The following is a 21,496-nucleotide window of genomic DNA, read 5'->3' as shown; positions in this document are numbered from 1 at the left end:
GAGAAAAAAAAAGAGAATAAACATGACCAGAAGTCTGGGGTGGGCTCAGGGCCAGCCTCTGGGAGAAGGTGCCTTTTTCCCCTTTCTTTTTTGCTTCCTTCCTTCCTTCCTTCCTTCCTTCCTTCCTTCCTTCCTTCCTTCCTTCCTCCTTCCTTCCTTTCTTAGAGCACAGTGGGTGGGGAGGGGCAGAGGGAGAAGCAGACACCCTGCTGAGCAGGGAGCCCAACTCGGCCTCAATCCCAGGACCCTGGGATCATGACCTAAGCCGAAGGCAGACGCTTAACCCACTGAGCCACCTAGGTGCCCCTCTCCTTTCTTTTTATAAATTGTGATAAAATATATGTAACATAAAATTTGCCATTTTAGCCATTTTAAGTGAAGAATCCAGTGGCATGGATTACATTCACAACGTGATTGTGAAATCACCACCTGTATCTAGTTCCAGAACATTTCCTTCACTCCAAAGGATACCCAGTCCCCACGAGCAGTCACTCCGCAGCCCCCTCCCCCAGCCCCTGGCAAGCACCAATCTGCTTCCCGTGTCTATGGACTTGCCTGTTCTGGACGTTTCCTGTCAGTGGAATCATACACTCTGTGGCCTTTTGTGACAGGCTTCTCTCACTCAGCGTCAACGTTTGCGAGGTTCACGTTGTGGCGTGTGTCAGGGCTTCATTCCGTTTTATGACAATAGCCCACCGGAGAAGGTGGCTTTGAGACGAGACCTTAGGGAGGTGAGCCAGGGGGCGTGCAGAAGGCGGGGCGGGGAGGCTGGGCACTGCCCTAGGTGCCCACACAGCTGGGACGGGCGAGCGGGGCCAGCCGGTGCAGTGGGCGCCACGGGGGCTGGGTCTTCACAGGCCTCCCAGCTGTTGAGCAGAGAGCCGACTGCGGGAGGGGGGGCGGTTAGCAGGTCCTGTGGTCACCCGGGGAGGGGGGGATGCAGGCAGGGTTGGGCGGGGTGGGGTGAGGACATACCTGACTTGCTGTTGAGTGGGAGTGGGGTGGCCTGAGCCACAGGGAGAATAGCTAGGATGCCGGGGGGGAGGGGGAAGGTAGCTCAGCTGTGGACCGTCAGGGTCGGGGTGTCCGTCACACAGCTGGATGTATTGGTTGTGTTCAGGAGAGAGAAACGTGAAAGTCCGGACGAGAGCGGACGTCATGGAAGACAGAAGGCTAGATTCCAGGAGCAGAAGTGACCGCCAGGCGGAGCGGCGTGCGTTGAGTGGGGCGATGGGACCACCCAGTGCTTCGAGAGCACAATCGGGTGTGGAGGAGATGCCCTGCGAAGATGGCCCGGGGCCGCGCCACGTGGGAGGGAAACTGGGGCAGCGAGCCCTGGGGAGGTCTTGGCGGTGGGAGAAGGTGGGCTGCGCCAGGACAGGTCGTCTGGGCAACAGAGAGGTGTGAGGGAGAGGCGGAGGGTGCGGGCGTGGAAGCCAGCGAGACCCGGCGCTCCCCGGGAAACAGACAAAGCGCGACTGGCGGGTCCCAGGCGGGCGCAGCCGCCCTCCCACGGCTCGGCCTCCGCTCACGGGCGCCCTCTTGTGGCCACGGTGCGAATTCGGACCGTGCTTCTCTGGGCCACAGGCCTGGAGCTGGGTCTTTTGGGGGATTTTTAATTTGAAGGAATACTTTAGCTCAAATTCTGCACATAAAGTCGCACTTTATTAACATTTTCTATTGTGCTATTCAAAACCGCCTAGCGGCGCCTGAAGGGGGCAGTCGGTTGAGCCTCAGACTCGTGTTCTCGGCTCAGGTCTTGATTTCAGGGTCCTGAGATCGAACCTCGAATCAGGCTCCCTGCTCAGCGCGGAGTCTGCTTGAGTTTCTCTCTCCCTCTCCCTCTGCCCCTCCCGCTCGTGCTCTCTTCAATCAATCAATCAATCAATCTTTTTAAAAAACCGCCTAAAATGTGGCCACACAACAATCATCGAGCCATAAATCTTACAAGAGTGCAGAGGAGTCACTCGGCACCCCTGAGCTGGCCATGCAAGCGGAATGGGTACTGATGGCGCCTCCATGCGACAGATGGGGACGTTGGGGCTCAGAGGCTTCGTGACCCGCGGATACCGGCAGAGCCAGGCCTGTGATCCTGAAGGCAGTACTCCTGGGACTGCTCATCCATGCAGCTGCTCAAGAGGGCAATTTTCTAGAATATATGAATATTAAAAATGCACACACCTCTCTCCTCAATTTCTCTTCTAAGAATTTTCTATAGATACATGTCTATAAGTATACAAGTATATGTGTATGAGAAACGCAAAATGAATGCATTTCTCACCACATTTTTTGTAACTGCAAAATATTGAAAACAATTGTCAATTGAAGACTGTTTAAATCAGTGGTTCCCCAGCCATGCAGTGGAATACTATAAAACTGTTAAAAAGGCAGAAGTGACTTGTCCTCCATGGTGCATTAGTGTAAAGAGTACTGAGAGTGAGAGTTTATGTACATTTTTGAAATGGGGTGGGGGGGAGACTTTTATCCAAATATCTCTGGAAGGAGACACAAGTCACAGCCGTGGCCTCTAGGGAAGGAACCAGGGGCCTGGGGGTTGGCATGGAAGGCAGTCTCTTGTTTCTCCTTATACCCTTGGGTAGTTTGCATTTAAAAAATTCCATGGGAATGCAAGCTGGTGCAACCACTCTGGAAAACAGTATGGAGGTTCCTCAAAAAGTTGAAAATAGAGCTACCATACGACCTAATTGCACTACTGGGTATTTACCCCAGAGATACAAATGTAGTGATCCAAAGGGGCACGTGCACCTTAATGTTTATAGCAGCAATGTCCATAATAGCCAGACTATGGAAAGAGCCTAGATGTCCATCGACAGATGAATGGATGAAGAAGATGTGATACACACACACACACACACACACACACACACAATGGAATATTATGCAGCCATCAAAAATGAAATCTTGCCATTTGCAACAACGTGGATGGAACTAGAGGGTATTATGCTAAGCGAAATAAGTCAATCAGAGAAAGACATGTATCATATGATCTCATCGATATATGGAATTTGAGAAACAAGGCAGAGGATCATAGGGGAAGAGAGGAAGAAATGAAACAAGACAAAATCAGAGAAGGAGACAAACCATAAGAGACAATCTCAGGAAACAAACTGAGGGTTGCTGGAGTGGAGGGGGTGGGAGGGATGGGGTGACTGGGTGATGGACATTGGGGAGGGTATGTGCTATGGTGAGCACTGTGTATTGTTTAAGACTGATGAGCCACAGACCTGTACCCCTGAAACAAACAATACATTATATGTTAATTTTAAAAAATTAAATTTAATTTAAAAAATAAAAATATATAAAAAATTCCAAAGAGGTTGGTGTAGGGACAGGAGTTGGAGCCCTTGAAACTCTGACCACTCTTCTCAGTCAGTCCTGCTCATTATCATCCCACCAACCTGGGGGCTTGGCGGTGCATGCATGATCAGGGGTTTCACCTGAGAGGGGACCCATCAGGAGAGGGAAGTGGAGGCCACAGCACCGGGAGGAGATGAGGGTGGGGGTGTCAGAGGTCCAGCCGCTGTATCCCGCCACCGACCACCAGGGGTCGCCGTGGCCCGCAGACGCTGCAGAGAACACAGAGCTGGGGACCCCCGAGACCTGCCTCTCCCAAGGACATAAGACACCCCTCACCTTGTGGTTGTGCTGTCCAAGCGCTGATCCACGTAAAGGGCCGGGCTCAGGGCAAGGAACGGGATCTCATTCGTCACTATTACTGTTATTGTTACTCAACTTGTCCCTTCTCGCAATGCGTCTCTGTGAAGCGGGAATAGAAAGTACGGCTCAGGAGGAATCCTGTGAGCACATCGGCGCAAAGCGCTGAGGACGATGTCCACGTAGGGGGCGCTCTCAGAAGGTCTGGGCTATCTTGTCCCCATTTCACCGAAGGGGACACTGAGACAGGAACACAGGAGGCCGCTCGTCTGACCAAGATCGGCCTGGCTGTGAGTGCCGGATAAACCTGAGGGTGGACTCCTCCCATCTCCCTGCCCGTTCTCCATGCGGCCGCCAGAGGGCGGCCTTACAACGTGAATAGGATCCAGGCCTATTTACTTACCTAGCCGGCTTTCCCTTCCTTCTCAGAATCCAATTCCCCCCTATCTTCCCCCCAGGGCCCAACAAGGTCCGTTTTTGGCGTTATCTCTCCCTTCGCCAACCTCCTCACTACCCTTTCCGTAACGCCTTCCCACCGCAGGGCCTTTGCACTGAGCGCCCTCTCTTCTTTGCGCTGAGCGCCTGGCTAACTGCTCTACCGCTCCCGGAGACTCTTCTCCCAGCCCACTCCCTCCCAGCCCTTCTTCCCAGGCCCTGACCTCTCCGAGTCCCTGACTCCCTACTGATTCCTCCCCAGGGGAGCCAGCATCCTGGGACTTCAGCCCAGCGAGGGGCGGCTGAGATGCTGGGGGAGTTGTCCTGCCTTGCATCTCATTCTCTTCTGGGGTAGAGATGGGGCAATTCCAGCAGTTGCGGGGGTTCCCCAGTTGCCCTGAAATCACGGGGAGGAGAGTGGACTGTGTGTCTCTAGAGACAAGGCTGCCCCTCTCCGGCCTCAACCTTATGACTGCCTGGTCGATGGGGAAGTCCTGGGAGGAGAGCTGGGCTCTGTGTGTGAGAGAAGGTCTCCGACTTCAGGCACCTCACGTTGGTCGAAGTTTCCCGCAGCTTCTGGTTTAATTTCTTGATCTCTCCCGGACCAGGGCAGAGTTAGGGGACCCGGCAGGCACTTGGTCTTTGTCCACCTCGACCCCGCCCCTCACTGACCCACCCCCTCTCAGAGACCTCTTTCCCCCCATTTCCGACCCTGACTGTGGCCTCTCCCCTCACCTGACCCCTCTCCTCTGGTGGCCCCTCCCCTCCGCAGCCCCGGGTTCATCTTCTATCTGGGGTGTTGGGCCCGCCCCCTGATCCTGACCCCGCCCCTTCTCGCCCTGAAGCTCCTCCCCTCTGCTCGTGGCCCCAGGCCTTCTCCATCTCTAGGGAAGCCTTAAGGGTCATCTGGGACAGAGGGGAGGGCCAGAGACGGGTTCTGATGGCTGCCGCCCCTTGGCCCCGGAACCCCTCCCCAGGCCCTGGGGTCAGAGGGGCCCCGATCCAAACCTCTTTCAGGTTTCCCTCCAACCCTCCCTGCACCCCAGTCTCCCACCGCTAAGAACGGCCACAACCCCCCAGGGCCACTAAAGCTGTGATCCTTGAAATAGGGGGTTGGAGGCCCCCCCACATGGGAATTTGGAGGCTCCCTATGCCCAAGCCCTAGTTGAAATTTCCAGATTCCCTAGGCCAGTCCATGGGAAGATTTAGAGGGCTCCCACGTCCAGGTTGCAGAGGTATGTCCAGGCCCGTTAGGTGGGTGGTGGCAGTTTCAAGGTCCCCACATGCAGTTTCAAGATGGAAAGTCCTGATGGGCCCTGATGAGGGCCCATTCCCAAACCCTAGTAAAGATTTCTGTTCCCCTAAGACTCCAGGAGGTGTTTCAAGACCCTCACACCAGAGCCCTGGAGGAAGTCTGGAGGCCCTCAGACACTGGTGGGGAAATCGAGGCCCTGATTTAGGTCCTTTGGGGAGCTTTAACTTCCCCCACTCAACATCACTGCAAAGCTCTGGGGGGCGGCAGTAGCTGAGGAAGGGGAGCTGGGGCTGCCTGGGACACCCCAGCTCAAATCCCTGCCCCTCTCCTGCACGTCACTGAGGGTGATAATTGCAGTTAGTGAGCACCTACTGCATGCCAACTTGCGTTCACTAAGACCTGAAGAAGCAGAGGCCTTCAGTTGTTGGGCCAGCAGCTCTTCAACTGAGGGAAACTGAGTCTGTGAGGTTGACTGGGGACAGGGCCTAGGTTTGACCCAAGTGGCCAGGTTTTATGTTCAGGGGTCTCTATGTTAACTCAGCAAGGGGTCACCCAGAACCCCCCACCCCACTGAGAGGGACCATAGGAGTCATGGAGGGTGTGTGAGCCGCTGAGTGACTGGAGCCTCTGGAAAGCTGGAGACACTCGGGCCCACCAGTTCCCCCTTTGGCCTCCAGGGGAGGCCCCAGCCCAAAAGATGAGGATGCGCAGGCCCCTATCTTGGCGCCAGTAAGAAACAGGCTTCCACTTCCAGTATCTGCCCGTGTGACCCCAGGACACCAAGTTAACTGTCTGAGCCTCAGCTTCCCCATCTGTAAAGTGGGGCAATAACAGGAACAACCTCACTGGGAGGAGTCAGTGATGTAAGTAAAGTGCTTTAGCATCCAGTAGGTGCTCAATGGATGTGTAGGGCCTTCTGCCCAGCCTGTGTGACTCAGGACAGGTGGACAAGCAGATAGCCCTGAAACAGGGCACAGGGTAAGGAGCACATTTTGGGGAGAGACATTTGGGTCCCCTTGGGACACACTGAACCCAAAGGGCCTGGGGGTCTTCCAGAGGCCCAGAAGGGGTTGGACCCACAGAGGGGTGTAGGTGCAGGGTGCTGCCCGACCTCCCTTCTTCCCGTGAGAAATCTGCCCATTTATAGGCTCTTGGCTGTAGGGCATAATAGCCGTAAAGGGGTGAACTCCCCATCGTCAGGGTCATGCAAGCAGACAAGGGGTCTCCAATAGCCGCTGGACGAGGAGGCCAACCCAAGAGGCCTGATTCTTCAAGGACCCCCCTCGGAGGCAGGTCACAGCCTGATGACATGAGACGGAGGGTGGCACCACCCAGCAGCTGGATTGCTCAGACAACAGGTTCCAAAGAGCTAGAAAATGAACATTCCTCGGCTCTGGGCGCCGGGCAGGCCACTCCTGCTTGGTGAAACGTAAGCTGGGCCTGGCCCCATGGACTGTGTGTTTTTCCAGTGGCTTCTTCAGGCACAGCCTGACCACAACCTAGATTCCGTTGGGTCGGCCATTTCCAAGTGTTTGTGTTCAGCCGGGCCAGACGGCAGGTGGGGGCCAAGGCCAGGGGCCCAGGCCTCCCAGAAGGGAGGAGAAGCACCTTTGGGCCTCTAGTTGGACGTGCTCTGCCTGAAAGCGCCCCATTAAAGCCTCTCAGCAACCAAATGACAAGGTATAGGGACGATCTTACTAAAGAAACCCAGGGGGAGCTTTTGTGCAAACACATGACCCCTAGCAAACTGGCTCATTTGAGCCTCACTGTTCTGTCCTTCAAACTTTAGGGTTAGCTTGGGACCAGGTCAGCAGCTGGTTTCGGGTAGGAGGCCGGGGTTGTGTATGTCTGCCTTGCCTCCCTGTAGGACCCTGGGCGAAGTACTTCTCTCTCAGCCTTGGTTTCCTGAGCTTTAAAATGGGGCTAATAATGGAAACCTTTAAGGGTTGTTAACGGGATTCAAGCCAAGAGCAGGTGCTTCACAAACCTGAGGTCTCTTCTATCCCTCCTGGTTGGATTTGGCTCTGCCTCCCCCATCTGACTAAAGAGCTCCCTGAGGTTATGGGCTGGATCTTCAAGAAGAGGTGGTGAACTGGGGTTTGTCTGACTGTGTCATTCCCCTGCTTAAAATCCTCATGGACAAAAAAAAGTAAACTCTAAAACCAGCATTTAAGACCATTGGACATCTGATTTTGGTTTGGCAAACTCCTATTCACCCGTCAAAACCCATATCAACTGCTCTCTCCCCCAGAAAACCTTCCCTGGGCCCTCCTCTTGGTTTTCCCAGCCCCTGGCCCTCCTGCTAGCCCACACCTGACCCCACAGGCTGGGATATCTTGTACCTGGCTTAGCCTCGCTCTTTAGAATGGGCTCTGTGAGGGCCAGTCTGGGGGCTGAGTCTATGCATGATGAACCCTTGTATCCACAGGTCTACACATAGTATCACGTGTGCACAGCTCCGTGTGTGTGTGTGTGTGTGTGTGTGTGTGTGTGTGTGTCCCTGTGCTGGGCCCCAGGATCAGCAGCCAGGCCAACTGCCCCCAGACCACCTGGGACATCAGTGTCCTTACGCGGCAGGGAGAGTGGGCTGAGCAGGGCCTCTTTATGAGGGAGCCTGACTTGGCTGGAAGCTCACTGCTTCACTGACGTTCAACCGGAAAGAACTGGAGGTACAAGCAGCCAGCCTCGGCCCCCACGGCTGGCACCTAGGCCTTAAGCCCCACCATTAAAGTTCGAGGGGCGCCTGGGTGGCTCAGTCATTAAGCGTCTGCCTTCGGCTCAAGTCATAATCCCAGGGTCCTGGGATCGAGCCCCGCATCGGGCTCCCTGCTCTGCAGGAAGCCTGCTTCTCCCTCTCCCACTCCCCCTGCTTGTGTTCCCTCTCTCGCTGTGTCTCTCTCTGTCAAATAAATAAAATAAAAATCTTAAAAAAAAAAAAAAAGTTCGAGCTTCATCTGGGGCAAGAGGGGAGGCTGGGGCCCCGGGGAAGGGCTGAGTCCGAGTGGGAGCCCCCCTCCCACGCCCTGATGGAGGCCTCACCGGGCAGCCTTCGAGGACATACCTGAGGTTTGGCAGCCCCCGGCCGCCGGCCCCCGGGGCTGAGTCAGCAGGAAGGGATTCAGGACTTCCCAGGAAAAGCGGCTGGGACCTTGAGGCCCCCAGCCCCCCCCCGCGCCCTCCCCAGGGCTGAGAAAGAGCAGGAGGTGCCTTATGTGCCCGGCTGTGGCCCAGTGTGCTTGGGGGGACTGCACTGTGGGAGTCGGTGAGGGCTTACCGTCGGCCCTTACTCGGCCAGTCCAGCTGTCTGGGGGTCAGAGCACCCCCAGGTGCAGGCGGATGCGGGGAGACGGTGGGGGTGTTGGTGCTTCAGGGTGCATGGGTGCACCTGGCTGCGCGCTCTGTCACATGACCCTGGGGCGTGGGCCTGCATGTCAGGTGGGTGCTCCCTGCCTCCCCCCACCCCCCGGGGCGGCTGTTGGGGGTGGGACAGCGCCCTGCCCGGCTGGGGTATCCAGCACATCGGGCAAGCCTGGCCACATGCGCTTTGCGGGGTTGGTGACTGCACGTAGGGCTGTAATCGAGAGTGACAGCGTCACCCAAACGGGTGACAAGAAGGTGTCCCTGGTGACATGGGAGGGTGTGTCTGGGGAGGACAGGGACAGGGTGTGATGAGGACAGTGTGACCTGGGAACGGACGATGCGGGAAGCCGGCTGCACGGTGCTGCTCGGCAGCTGTGACCCTGGGTAGGGCAGCTTCTGTTGTTCCCTTGCCTCCGTGCCAAAATGTTGGTGTCTGTTGCCCCCCTTCTGCCTGGCAGCCCTCCCTCCGGCCTGCCTAGACTACCCACCCCAGGCCCTGGGAGGGGTCAGGCAGCAGGCCGGCAGATTCACCTGGCCAGCTGTGTCTCCGCTGGCACCCTGCCTGTTTCCGCCGTTCCCCCCCAGCCGACTAAAGCCAGGTCTCCCCGCCAGGCTGGCTCCAGTCTTTGGGGTCTGAGACTGGGACGTACCCAACTCTGAGGGCTGATGAGAGAGACAGACGGGGCCGGGGAAGTGGTGGGTGGCCGCGCCAGGTCCACGAGGACTCGATGAAGGAGCCAGCAATGTTCAGCCAGGACAGGAGGCAGCCGGAGGGGAGGGGGTGCCGGCCTGCAGGGTTTGGACCCCACAAGGGCTGCCACGTGGGAAGAGACAGACCACAGTTCCATAAAAGAAACACTTTCCAACAAGCTGAGTCCTGCACAGCTCCAGAGGAGTCTTTGTTATGAGAAATTGTGTAACCTTTCTCAGCTCCAGCACCTTCGGTGGCTCCCCATCACCTGCTAGAGATAGCTCAGGCTTCTCACTCAGCATTCAAGGTTCTGTTCATCTCCCTGCATGCTTCCCTTCGGCTTCTGCCCTCCATGTCCGCCTGAGGATTCCCTCCTCCTGCCTTCACAGACACAATTCTAGCTGCCCGGAACACCCTTCCTGCCTTGCCTGTGGGCAAACTCCTACACATCCTTCAAGACCCAGCACCTATGTCCCCTTCTCTGGGAAACATTGCCCTTCCCCCCAGCATACAGCGTCCCTGTTTCCTTTGTGAACGTGGGCTGTGAAATGGGGGTTGTGTGTGAAAATTACCCTCCCTACAAGCCTATTTTGCACCCCAAGACAATAAATGCACATTAAATACCCGTGAAGTGAGTCAGGACTTGCGGCAGCAGGGAGGGCTTGCATCCAGTCAGTGCTTAATGTGTGCTCGTGACTCTCTTCCTCCTCTCGGATTCTGAGGTTTTAAGACTCTTGTTTTAAGCATTGTTCCAAGATTTTTCTCCCACTCATGGTGTTAGGAATTTTAAGAACCCCTGGTTCTAAAATTATAAAAGTCTAAAATGCTGTGGGCGGGCTCGAGGGCCTCCCTGTGCCCTGAGCTGACCCCAGGGGTGGCGGAGCCAGGGCCTCTGGGGGGGGCCTCGTGCCCCCCACTCTCCGCAGGCTGAGGGGGTGTGGTTTGGATTTCCCAGGTGGCGGATGGCCAGCATTGCCGGAGGGAGGGGGCTGGACTCCCGGCTCTGCTCGAGCCGGGTCACAAGGCAGCAGCAAGGGGCACAGGGCTGTCAGCTCAGGCTGATGGCTTCTTTGTCTTGGAGACTCAGTTTCCTCATCTGGAAATTGGAGTTAAGTGCTGCCCTCTTAAAAAGTGTCAGCAGGGATGGGAGGAGCTGAGGCTGCCGTCCCTGCCGTGTGCCAGGCATTCGCTTTGGCTCTGCCCTCCACCTGGAATGCCCTCCCCGATCCACTTCCCTCCGGGAGCCCCTCGTCCTCCTGGCCCAGCCACGGCGTCTGGGGAGGGGGCTTCGAGATGACGCCCATCCAGCCTTGCCCCACCCCGGGATAGGGAGGCCAGCTGTGCGCCCCAGCCCCGGCTGCCCCAGGCCTGGCAGCAGCCCCAGCCCCAGCACTCTCTCAATGAAAGGTATTTGGCCATGGAGGCTGACACCTCATCACTCTCAGCCTGGAAGCCGCTTTACCCGCCGGCTGCAGGGGGAGGCCCCCTGGCTCTTGCTGGTCCCTGGGGACCCCACCAGGCAGCCTGAAGCAGGGCCTTGGGGCAGGTAAGCTTGGAGCCCAGGTTACCTTGGGCAAGGACCTGCCCCTCTGAGCCGGGCCCTCCCTGTCAGCTAGGGGTGTAGACACAGTTAAGTTCTGGGTAAATGCACATGCCCCCTGGCTCCCAAGGGGCCTCAAGGCTTGTCTCACTCCGGTCCATTTTAGCCTATCCAGGGAGAGGCTGGGGTGCCGGCAACCAGGGCCTTCCAAACCTCGACTCCAGCAGAGTCCTGAGGCCCACCGTCAGAGACTGGGGCTGAGGCCCTTGAGTTTGTCAGATTCTCCTCCACCCTCTAGGCCCCCAAGGCCACCCCCTGGGCAGGGGAAGGTTGTTGCCACGGAGGGAATGGCCTGAGCAAAGGCACGAGGGCTGGAGAGGTTGGTAATTGTCAGACTGAGGGTTCTCTAGATGGACAAGCGCCAGCGGACTGTGTGGGCCGAGTGCTGCCCCCACAGGTGTGTTGGGGTCTGCGTGGGAGCCCATCTCCCTACCAAGGCCAGGCCCTCTCCAGGCCCTGGATGTTGGCACAGAGCTGACATCTCCAAATGCTGGACAGGTAGATGGGGGTTGGGGGTGGATGGGAGGGGTGGGGGCAGCAAGTGGGTGAGCCGGCAAGCAGGTGCTGGAAGCGGAAGTGGGTGGTGGGTATGCCCTGGGTTAAGGGAACAGCCCTGCACCCCCACTCCCTGCTGTCACCCCATCCCTGGGGCGATGAACGAGGTACAATGCCTAGCATCCCAGGTCCCCAGCAATGCCGCTTCGACGCCTTCCTGGGGCCAAGGGAGTCTCATGCATGTGCTGGAGGGGGGCTGCTGGGCCATCCAGGCAGCCCTGCTCCCTGCCAGGATTCACCCCAGAGCGCAGGCAGCCCTTCGCCTCTCCTTCTGGGGGCTCAGTTTCTCTGTCTGGAAAGTGGGGGTGTGGTCAGAACAGGGCCTGCGCCACGGGGTGCCCGGAGGACTTGCCCACAGAGCGCCAGCAAGCGACGTTCTGCCGCCTCCAGCCTAAGTCCTGCTGAGGGAGAGGGCCCAGGGCCGTGGCCTTGGGCAACCTGGTCACCATGTGGCCGAGGTGTGGCCAGGCCTCAGCCGGGTGGGGCCGAGGGCGGGGCAGCGTGGCCCTGGCTGAGGAAGTCCAGAGCAGCCTCCGCTCCTGCCGCCTGGGGCCTGCGCCCCCTGCCAGGGCCCCCGCCCTGCCCGCCGCAGCCCTCGGGCCCGGGGCCAGATGGGAGCCGCCAGCCACAGCCAGGCTCAGATGAGAAGGCCAGGGCGGCGGCAGCTACCGTGTTCAGCGGTCGGGGCCGCACAGGCTCGGGCGGCCCACGAGGCGGCCCTGCACACACGTGTCACAGACACACTTCTGCATGCCTCAGCCAGGACCCACAGGCCGGCCTGAGGCCCATCTGGGACCTGGCCGAGACCTCTGAGCGCCTCGCACACCCGTGTCCGGGTGTCCACCTGCCAAGGTCTGGGTCTAGCAGCCCCAGCCTCCATCTTCCCTCCCCAAGACTGACACCATGAGTTGGAAATGAAGCATCTTTAATTGATTCCCTGCACCACCCCCCCTGGGGGGGAGGGCAACTCCAAGCACCAGACCTGTGAGAATTGTGCCCCTCAGCCCCGGGAGCCAAGAAGCCCCTGCCCGACATTCATTGGGCCAGGACCACCCCCCTCTTACCCCCTTGACCAGCCCCGTGGGCTTCGTTTCAATAAATAACCCCTAGAGCAAAGCGTGGGGCAGAGGACCCAACAAAGCACCCAGCTTAGCGACAGGCAGAGGGCGCTTCAGGCAAAGGTCGGGAGGGAATCTCAAGGGGCAGAATATCTGAAATCAGGGTCAAAAATGCACATAAAATCAGAGCCAGCATGCAAGCTGGGATCGAATCCCCCCAGGCGCCAGTCGGATGCCCGATGATCTCCCAGGATGCTGGCTCCTGCCATCAGGAAGAACGCCATTCTGTGTCACACAGCAACAGTCCCCTGCCTGGCCTTTCCACACCGGACACTCCTGGGTCTTGACTCTGAATTCTGGGCAGGGCAGGGGGGTGGGCAGAAACCTAGGGAAGGGAGCATCTGGGGAAGGGGGCAGAGACTTCCCAGGTACAGAGGAGTCTGGGGCAAGGCAGAGGAGGGAGGTGGCGAGCCCGGGTCACTGCCGGGCCCTGCCCCGGCGGGTACGGAGGGGCCCTGTGGCTTGAGCCTGTGCCCGGGCCACCGCGCCCATCTCCCTGCGGATGTCACCAAGCGCCATTGCCGGGGACTCCAGCAGCCTCTGGAAGAGGCTAGGCCGGCCGGCCAGAGGCTCCCGACACTGGAAGGTGACCGCGGTGCCAGCATCGGCCTTCATCTCCCGAGAGAAGCCGTCAGAGGAACCATCAAAGCAGCGGCCGATGGCGATCTCCTTGGCCAGCCTCGGGCTCTGGTCAGTGACCGTGTAGACACCGTAGTTGTGACCCAGAGGGTCCAGTGGGGCCAGCATGCTGAAGGCGGCGGGGTCGTCAGCCGGGGCAGTTGGTGGGTGCCGGGCCAAGTAATCCTGCAGGAGCCCGTTGACCGCCACACGGCGGCAGCTGCCCTGGGGCATGATGGTCACCAGCGTCCTGTCCACCTGACGCTGGTCGAAGAGCATCCCGCTGCACTTGAACTCCACGCAGGCGGCGGATGTGCCGGGGCGCTCGGGGTCTCGGACGCTGCGGGCATCCCGGAGCCCGTAGAGCTGGCCCTGGGTGCGCGGGTGGGTGCCCCCTGCGTTGTGCGCGCGGACCATGTACTCCTGGGGGCCCTGGATCTTCACTTTGAGGAAGCAGGCCCGGAACTCCTGGGGGTTGGGCCACCAGGCCAGGAGGTCTCCAGTCCAGGAGGCCGGCTCGCCCTCGCGGAACGGGACCACGTTGTACTCGTATTTGTCGGCCTCCACGCGCGCGAAGCGGAAGTGGCTGGCGGTCACCGGGGCCTCCTGGCATTCCCGCAGGCTGCGCCACGGGTACACCGGGCCGTTGGCCTCGGCGGGCTCGCCCGGCCTGGGTTTCGCCAGGTTGATGCGGAAGCCGTTGCGTTTGAGCGCGGGGTCGTCGTGGTCCGTGCGCCGGTAACCCAGCTTGTCCAGGAGCGGCTGGGCCACGCCCACGGTGGCCGCGAGCGCGCGGGGCCGGGAGGGGGCGGGCTCCAGCTCCTCCCCGCCCAGAGTGGCCGTGACCAGGGCGGTGTAGGCGTCGGGCCGGTCCGCGTCGCAGAAGGCGGGGAGGCAGGCGCCGTTGGGGCCGGTGACCGCGCTGTCGAAGCGGCCCCAGGCACGGGGGTTGGCCGAGAAGCCGGGGGCCGGCTCCAGGTTGACCAGCGTGACCACCACACCCTCCACCTGCTCGTTGGGGGTGAACTTGTCGTTGGCGTAGGTGCGCACCTTCACGAAGCAGCGGCGGCGCTCGGGGACGTCCAGGTTGAACAGACGCCGCTCGCGGATCTCCACGTTGCCCACCAGGAAGACCCGCTCCTCCCGGCGGACCCGAGCGGCTGCCGACCCCTCTCGCTGGAAGCCGCTCTCCTCCTCCCACAAGCCTGTGTCGGGGTTCAGCGACCAGAGCTTGAGGGCCTCCACGTGGCCCGCCATGCGGATCTGGCCGGCGTTCACGCGCACCGCCACGGGCCCCGCGTGCAGCTGCTCCGCGGAGCCGGCCGCACGGAGGTCCACCGAGAACATGCCGTAGGTGCGCAGCGGGGCCAGCTCGCCGTCACTGTCCACAAAGCGCAGGTCACTGGGGGCGGCGACCGCCGACGTGAGGTCTCGGGGGTCCACGAATGTCACCCGGGCCTCCACAGCCCCCGTGTAGGGCTCGCCATCGGCTCTGCGGAAGGCTCCCGCGGGAAGGATCAGCTCGCCCAATGGGGCCTCGTCTTCCAGCTCCCCAAGAGGGATCGTGTTGCTCTCGCTGGCATCTAAGATGACGGGGGCTTTCTTCCGCATGACCTTGACGTCGTGGTACACGCCGCCCCCTCGAGAGTCAAAAGGCAGGACTCTGACAGTGTCCATGAACTCCCCACTGGGGTCCACGAAAGTTACCACCAGCCGCTGCGTGGAGGGTGGCACCTCGATGGTGAAGTCACCCTGGTAGGAGGTGAATCCAATGGGCTCCTGGCCCAGCAGGATCTGGGCGAAGCTCAGGGGTTCCCCTGAGTCGGAAGCCAGCACACGTCCCCGCACCAGTCCCCGAGGGGGCAGACATTTCTGGCAGCCGCACTCAGCCACCACCTTGACAGGGAGGACGTAGTTGGAGCAGTGGATCTCCCTGCTCTGCAGGCGGCGAACAGAGCAGCATCGGGAGCCCGCATCCCCGCACCGGGAGCTGGAGCCTGTGGGGCTGGGGCAGAGGGTGGTGGGGCAGAGGCCCACATCCAAGTAGGTGGGGCCACTGCCAGGCTGACCACAGTCATCTGGGAGCTTGATCAGGTGCTCTCGGGGCTGGGGATTGCAGGCTGGCTGGCCTGGGGCTGCAGAGCAAGAAATCAATCAGATCAGAGGAAGAGGGAGGGCTCCATTTGAGTCCAAGTTTGGGGGCCTGAATGGGGTCAGGGGCTCAACCCAGGGGCTCATTGGGGGCCTGGGATCAGACTCAGCAAGGAAAGAGAGCAGTCTAAAGTTGGGGCTCCATTTGGGGTTGAGTTTTGGCTGGTGTTAGGTCTCAGTTCAGTTTCAGAGCATGCTCAAGGTTGGGGGGCTGAGGGTGCTCACCAAGCACGGTGAGGCGGGCGGTGCCCGAGCGCACAGTGCCCGCGTCATTCCATGCTTTGCAGTGGTAGGTGCCTGCCTGGTCTGGCCGCAGCCCCCGCAGCTCCAGATGGGCCCCATACCTGTGTTCTTGCCTGTCCAGCAGGGTCCCGTTGTGGAACCTGGGTGGCAGGTGGACAACACCGTGGAGGCCCTTGGCATAGGGAAGGGGCTACATGTGCCCCCGGCCCCACACGCAGCCCAGGAAGGTTACAGAGCAGCTTTGTCCCAGTCTCTGAGGCACCACATTATCATGGGAAATCCAGTCAAACCACAACGCTGTGTGCAAGGCCCTTGGGCATGGGGCAGGGCACTCACCAGGAGTATTTCTTGGGCATGGGGGTGCCTGAAGCTTTGCAGCAGAAGGTTACATTCTGTCCAGCCTCTCGCACTCGGGACTCAGGGTTCTTCACCAGGTAGGGCTTCTCTGGGGGCAAAGGTGGCAAAGGTCAGGGCCCTGCCCCAACCCAGCTTCTCCCAACAAACCTTCCCAGTGGCAGGGCCCCATCCTTTCTCTTCCAGGGATGTCCTGTTTCACCTTTGCCTCTTCTGATGACCTCCCCATTCAATTTCATCCCATGGCTGCTCAAAATGGTGCCCCATCTTTTTTTTTTTTTTTAAGTAGGCTTCACGATCAAGAATCACATGCTCTACTGACTGAGCCAGCCAGGTGCCCCAAGATAGTGCCCCATTTTTTTTTTTAAGAGAAAAAGAGTGTGTTAGCAGGGAGGGGAAGAAAAAGGAGAGAGAGAATCTCAAGCAGGCTCCATGCTCCCCATGGAGCCCATATCGGGGCTTGATCTCATGACCCTGAGATCATGACCCAAGCCAAAATCAAGAGTCACTTAACTGACTGAGCCACCCAAGCGCCCCAAAAGATGGTGCCCCATCTTAATGCTTCCCTCTGCAAGTCTCTGTCTCACCTCGCACCTTCTCCAATGTCTCACATTTTATTCATTCCCCCCATGACACCATATTTAGTGTTATGCCTCCTCCAATGTACATGTCACATCTTATTTCTTCCCCAGTGACCTCATGCTGCATCACATCCTCCAAAGTACTTGGTGTCATCCAGAATTTCCTTCTTAGTTTCTCAGCCCCCTCATCCTCCTTGCCATGGGGCACTTACCCAACTTATTAAGGACAACAGTGACCAAGGCAGACATGGAGCCATTGGCCTGGGCCTGGCCCAGGCCTGCAGAGAAGCCATCCATTTGGGCACTGACGTTGGCCCGGCTACTGGCACAGACTCCAGGCATCCGGAAGGTTCCATGGGCATCAGTGATGGCCACAGTGCCAGACCAGTCTCTCAGGGAGACCCTGGCTCCTGGCAGTGGACGCCCAGATGGGGTGACCACCGAGCCCAGAAGGATGTGGTCAGGGCACCTGCAGGTCTTGGAGCTGCACCCTGGGGGACACAGGGAAGCAGAGGGACAGGGGAGCCTCTTCACTCCCTCCTGGGGAGGGCCTTCCACAGCAAAGATGCCTAGACACCCCCCTTTGTGACCCTCAGAGGCCTCAGCATGACCCTGCTTGGAACAGCCCCTAGTATGAGTGGGGATATGGGGTTGAGTAGTCAGAACTGGGGCAGAGGGATGGGGGAAAATGCCCTGGAGGAGGGGACAGGAGAGGTGACTCTCACAGGACAGAGAGGCTCCTTCCAGCATGAAAGAAAATGTCCAGCAGGGGCTGGGGGCCCCATTAGGGGTTGGGTCTTGGACTCAGAACATCTCCCTCCCCTCCCAATCCTGCGGTTTCTCCATAAAATGGAAAATTCCGCTGGAAACTTCAGGGCAGAGGCGTCAGGAGGGCAGAGCCAGGCGGGGTAGGGTGGGGACCCCACTACCCCATTGGCCACCGTGCTCCCCCACCCTGCCATGGGCTCTGCGGGCGCAGTCTCCAGACCATGTTTGTGGAGCCCAGGCGAATCGGAATTTCCAGTCGCCTCCTGGCTGGCCTGGTGTCTGGCCCTGGGAGGGCTTGGGCATGGTGTCTGCCAGGGTGTGAGCGCGTGTCCGCGTGGGCGTGAGGGACAGGCGGGGGCTGCGAACGCCACGCGTGTGCATCCCGAGTGTATGAGCCAGCTTGTGTGTGTGTCCACGTCCAGCAGGACATACACACACTCGGCGGTGTACCCAAGGTAATGCCCACTTGGATCTGCACACGCCTGGACGCGACCCTCAAGGCGTCCACCCATCCAGATGTACACATTCACCAATGCTCCTCAGGGGCCCAGAAGGGAAAGAAGGGCCAGACCAAGTTTTGGCCCTCCAGGACCCGCCTCTTCCCTTCAAGCCCCGCCCCATCAGGCTCCATCCCAACCTGCCTCTTCCCTCTAGGTAGCCTTCGCTACAAGCCGCCTCGCTCCACATCCACGCTCCGCCTCTAACCCAACACTTTCCTCCAGGCCCCATCCCTCCTACCTGGACATGTAGGGCGTACACACTTCTGAGCCTCCAGGGGACGCCCCGGACACGCATCCCCAGCCGGGCTTGGGCAGCGGCGGCGGCGCAAGCGACGGCCTGGCCCGCAGCTCCCTGAACAGGGACCCCACGGGCCCCACGCGCCCCACGTGGCCTCTGCGGTAAGGGCGGAGAGGGGGGAAGGTGAGGCGGCCGCCCACCCTTCCAGGGACTGCGCCTCCCTGGAAATCTGGTAACAATGTGGGACTGGAGGATGCCCCCCACCCCGCTAAGTTCATCAGAGGGTGGGTATCCCCCAGAGAGAGGCCCTGCCCACTGCCCCCATCGGTTGTCCTTCCGGCGCACCTGTCGAAGGCACAGTTGAGGTACCGCCCCACTTTCCCCAACCCCAGATAAGCTCCCCGAAGTTAGCCCTGCTGTTCTCCCTGCGTCCCTCACATATTTGGGGTCAAAACACGCCCCCACAGAACGGAGCTGTGACCTAGCAAATGAGGACAGCAGGAGGGAGATGAGCTCCTGGGGGCTCCTTCCCGTTCCCTACCTGGGCCCCCATTGGCAGGCCCTCCCTTCCAAAGCCCCGCCCCCATCTGATCCTGCCGGCTCCTGGGGCTCTGCTGAAGGGCCCCGCCTCCTTCTAACCACGCCCACATCCCCAAAGCCCTGCCCCCTCCTCTGTTACCGCCATTCAGGCTCCACCCACCAATGACCCATCCCGGCCAATCCCCACTCTCTCCTCAGCATGACTGCTCTCGAGCCCGCCCTCTCCCCAGACCCGCCCGTCACCACACAGGCCCCGCCCCCTGGGCCCCGCCCTCACCGAGCGGGCAGCGGAAGCGCACATGGTAGTTGGAGCAGCGGCGGCCGCGGGGCTGCTCACGGTTGAGGCACCAGAAACCTCGCGTGGGGTTCAAGTGCACACGCTCGCCTACAGTGGACGGCAGGGCCCAGTCCGTGGTGCGCGCCTCTAGCGCCAGCGGCCGCGGGCACACGCGCGCTGGTCCGTAATAGAAGCGGATGGCAGCCAGGCTCTCGAAGTCGCCATCGCCGCCGGGGTGGTCCACGTTGAACCAGGACGTCCACTCGCTGGCCTCTGCGGGCACCGCACGCGCTGGGACCCGGGCCGCAGCCTGTCGGGCCCCATCAGTGCACACAGGGGCCCGGGAAGCTGCCTGCCCACCTCCATCTCCGAGGTAAGGGCCTTACCCTGCTGTCTAAAACGGTCACCCCACCCCCAATGAGCACGGGCTAACCCAGCCCACCCATGACCCCGCCAGGATCCAGGGTTCTCTCGGGCAGAAGGAGCTATAAAGGGATCGCGGGAGGTTGGCCTCCCCTAGCACCAGCCCCAGTTCTGCTGCCCAGTTCTTGAGCTTGCCCATCGGTGCAGGCTGACATTTTGCCACGCTGACATCTTGCCACTGTCTGACCAGTCCCCAACCTTAGAATTGAGCTGCCCCCCATCTCAGAATTCAGAACCCCTGAGGTGTGAGGAGGTACAAGGGCAGCAGGCTGAGACCAGCCCTAGCTGTAGCTTTCCGCCGCCTAGCCACTCCAGGTTAGAACCAGCTGGGCCCTTGCTCACTGCCTGGCTGAACCCATCACAGAAGTCACAGGTGCGAAGGGTCTGGCCTCCCAGAGGTCAGATTCGGCTTCCATCAAACACCCCCCCCCCCAGGGGGTGCTCACTCCTTTCCTGACTCAAGAGTGACTTTCCCAGCTAGGAAACTAGAGACCCAGGTTCCAGAACTAGAGGTCTGGAATCTATTGGAAGCACCCTGCATTGATGCTTCCAGTAGAGGGGAGGAAGTACCCCCCATACACTCTACATTGGTTTCCTCCTTGACAAAAAGCCTGAACTCTCACCCCTTTGCTCCTAAAATTTAGACCTCTTGGGACACCTATGCCAGGGGCCACCATGTCCAGGGACCAGGATGGTACTGGACCCTTCTACCCCTTGTATCCCCTCCTCACATGACCACACCAGCTAGAGCTTGCACAGTGAGTCCACAGCAGAGTCAGGACTTGGACCCAGGATGACTCACCTTCCCAGTCCTCCAGGGCTGGCGAGGACTGTCCAGGGCGCAGTGATGGACCTTCAAAGCCCCAGGCAGTTGCTGTGGGCTCCTCAGGGTGGGTGGTGACTGTGGAAGGGGTGAGGAGGGGGGGGGGGGGGAAGGAAGCATGCTGATGGGGACTTCTGTGAGCTCCTTCTATGCAAGGTGCTGTCATGATCCATGATCATCCCCATTTCACAGGGAAGAAAATTGAGGCTCTGAGAAGCCAGAATGTAGCTCTGGCTGACCCCAAGGAATGCAGGACCTCCCCCTCCCCTTCTAGGAAGCCTCCCTGTGACCCCTACCCCCAATCTCCTGCCACCCCATCCTTCCCTCTGCCCTGGCCCAGATACCATGGGCTGGGGAAGTCTGTGTGTCTGCTTTGCTCCCCAGACCCAATTCTCCCCGAGGGTACTCAGCGGCCATGAGCTCAGTTGGCTGTGCCTCTGCCCTCAGGTTGAGCCGCATTCCCCTTCATCCATTTGCTGGCTGGAAGTCCCTCTCTCAGTGTACCTTCCATCCCTTCACTTGGGGCCCAAGCTGCCACTGGGAAGTCTTTGGAATCTAGCCTGGCTTCTCGGACCTTGAGTTATCTAAGATAGCCAGGCTGCACCGTGACCTCAGACAAGTCCCTTCCCTGTCTGTGTCTCAGTCTCCTCATATGAGAAATGGATCCAGTGCCCTCTCCACTGAGGGGGATTCTAGAGATGGGAATTTTTCTGAATGGTATGTGTGTGGAGGAGGAGAGGAGTTATGTGAGAGGGGATGGCTCTGACCCCTTAATCCTGGTCCAGGATCAGGTGCTTCAGGGCTGAGACAGGCCCCCTGTGTTCCCCCCGGGAACCCAGAGGAGCCTAAGGTTCATATCCATACTCCAAGTGCCCCTACTTCTCTTTGAGGAGGGAAAAGAACAGAGAGGTTTCCTCTCCTCCCCGCGTTGTTGGTCCCAAGGACCCATCTCCCCGACGCCCCCTCACTCCACTCCCGGGCTGACGAAGGGGGACCCAGGCCTGCGGATGCGAGGGGATCCCTCGGTTCTCTCTTTGGGAGCGGCTGCAAGCCAGGCGGGCTGCCAGGGCGCCTAGGGGTCTGGGCTGGGGTCAGGGGGCGCCTCACCTCGAGCCCCCGCCAGGTGCGCGGCGGCGACAAAGAGGCAGAGTAGTGGCAGCAGTGACTCCATGGCCGGGTCCGAGCGTCCGAAGGAGGGTCCGGGCTCCGCGGCGCGCGCGGATCTGACTCCCGCGGGTCTGGCGGCCGCTGGGGCTGAGGGTGGGGGCGGGAGGTGACCGCAGGCCACGCC

General features: G+C 59.8%; 1 protein-coding gene across 1 annotated transcript; it reads right to left on the bottom strand.

The window, feature by feature from the left end:
* Positions 1 to 12,605: 12,605 nt before the first annotated feature.
* Positions 12,606 to 21,390, bottom strand: CILP2 (cartilage intermediate layer protein 2). The gene is made up of 8 exons (XM_032412217.1): positions 21,313 to 21,390; positions 20,185 to 20,283; positions 18,960 to 19,232; positions 18,143 to 18,298; positions 16,849 to 17,127; positions 16,038 to 16,146; positions 15,684 to 15,841; positions 12,606 to 15,442 (listed from the first exon to the last, which is right to left on the bottom strand). Exons 1-8 carry the CDS (start codon positions 21,374 to 21,376, stop codon positions 13,107 to 13,109), a joined length of 3,474 nt encoding a protein of 1,157 aa, XP_032268108.1. The 5' UTR covers positions 21,377 to 21,390; the 3' UTR covers positions 12,606 to 13,106.
* Between the last annotated feature and the right edge of the window lie 106 nt (positions 21,391 to 21,496).

This window comes from Phoca vitulina, unplaced genomic scaffold (genome assembly GCF_004348235.1).
Source record: "Phoca vitulina isolate PV1807 unplaced genomic scaffold, GSC_HSeal_1.0 scaffold13, whole genome shotgun sequence".
Classification (NCBI taxonomy): Eukaryota; Metazoa; Chordata; class Mammalia; order Carnivora; family Phocidae; genus Phoca; species Phoca vitulina.
Note: the sequence above shows the minus strand (reverse complement) of the source record. Positions and strands in the feature narration are given on the sequence as shown.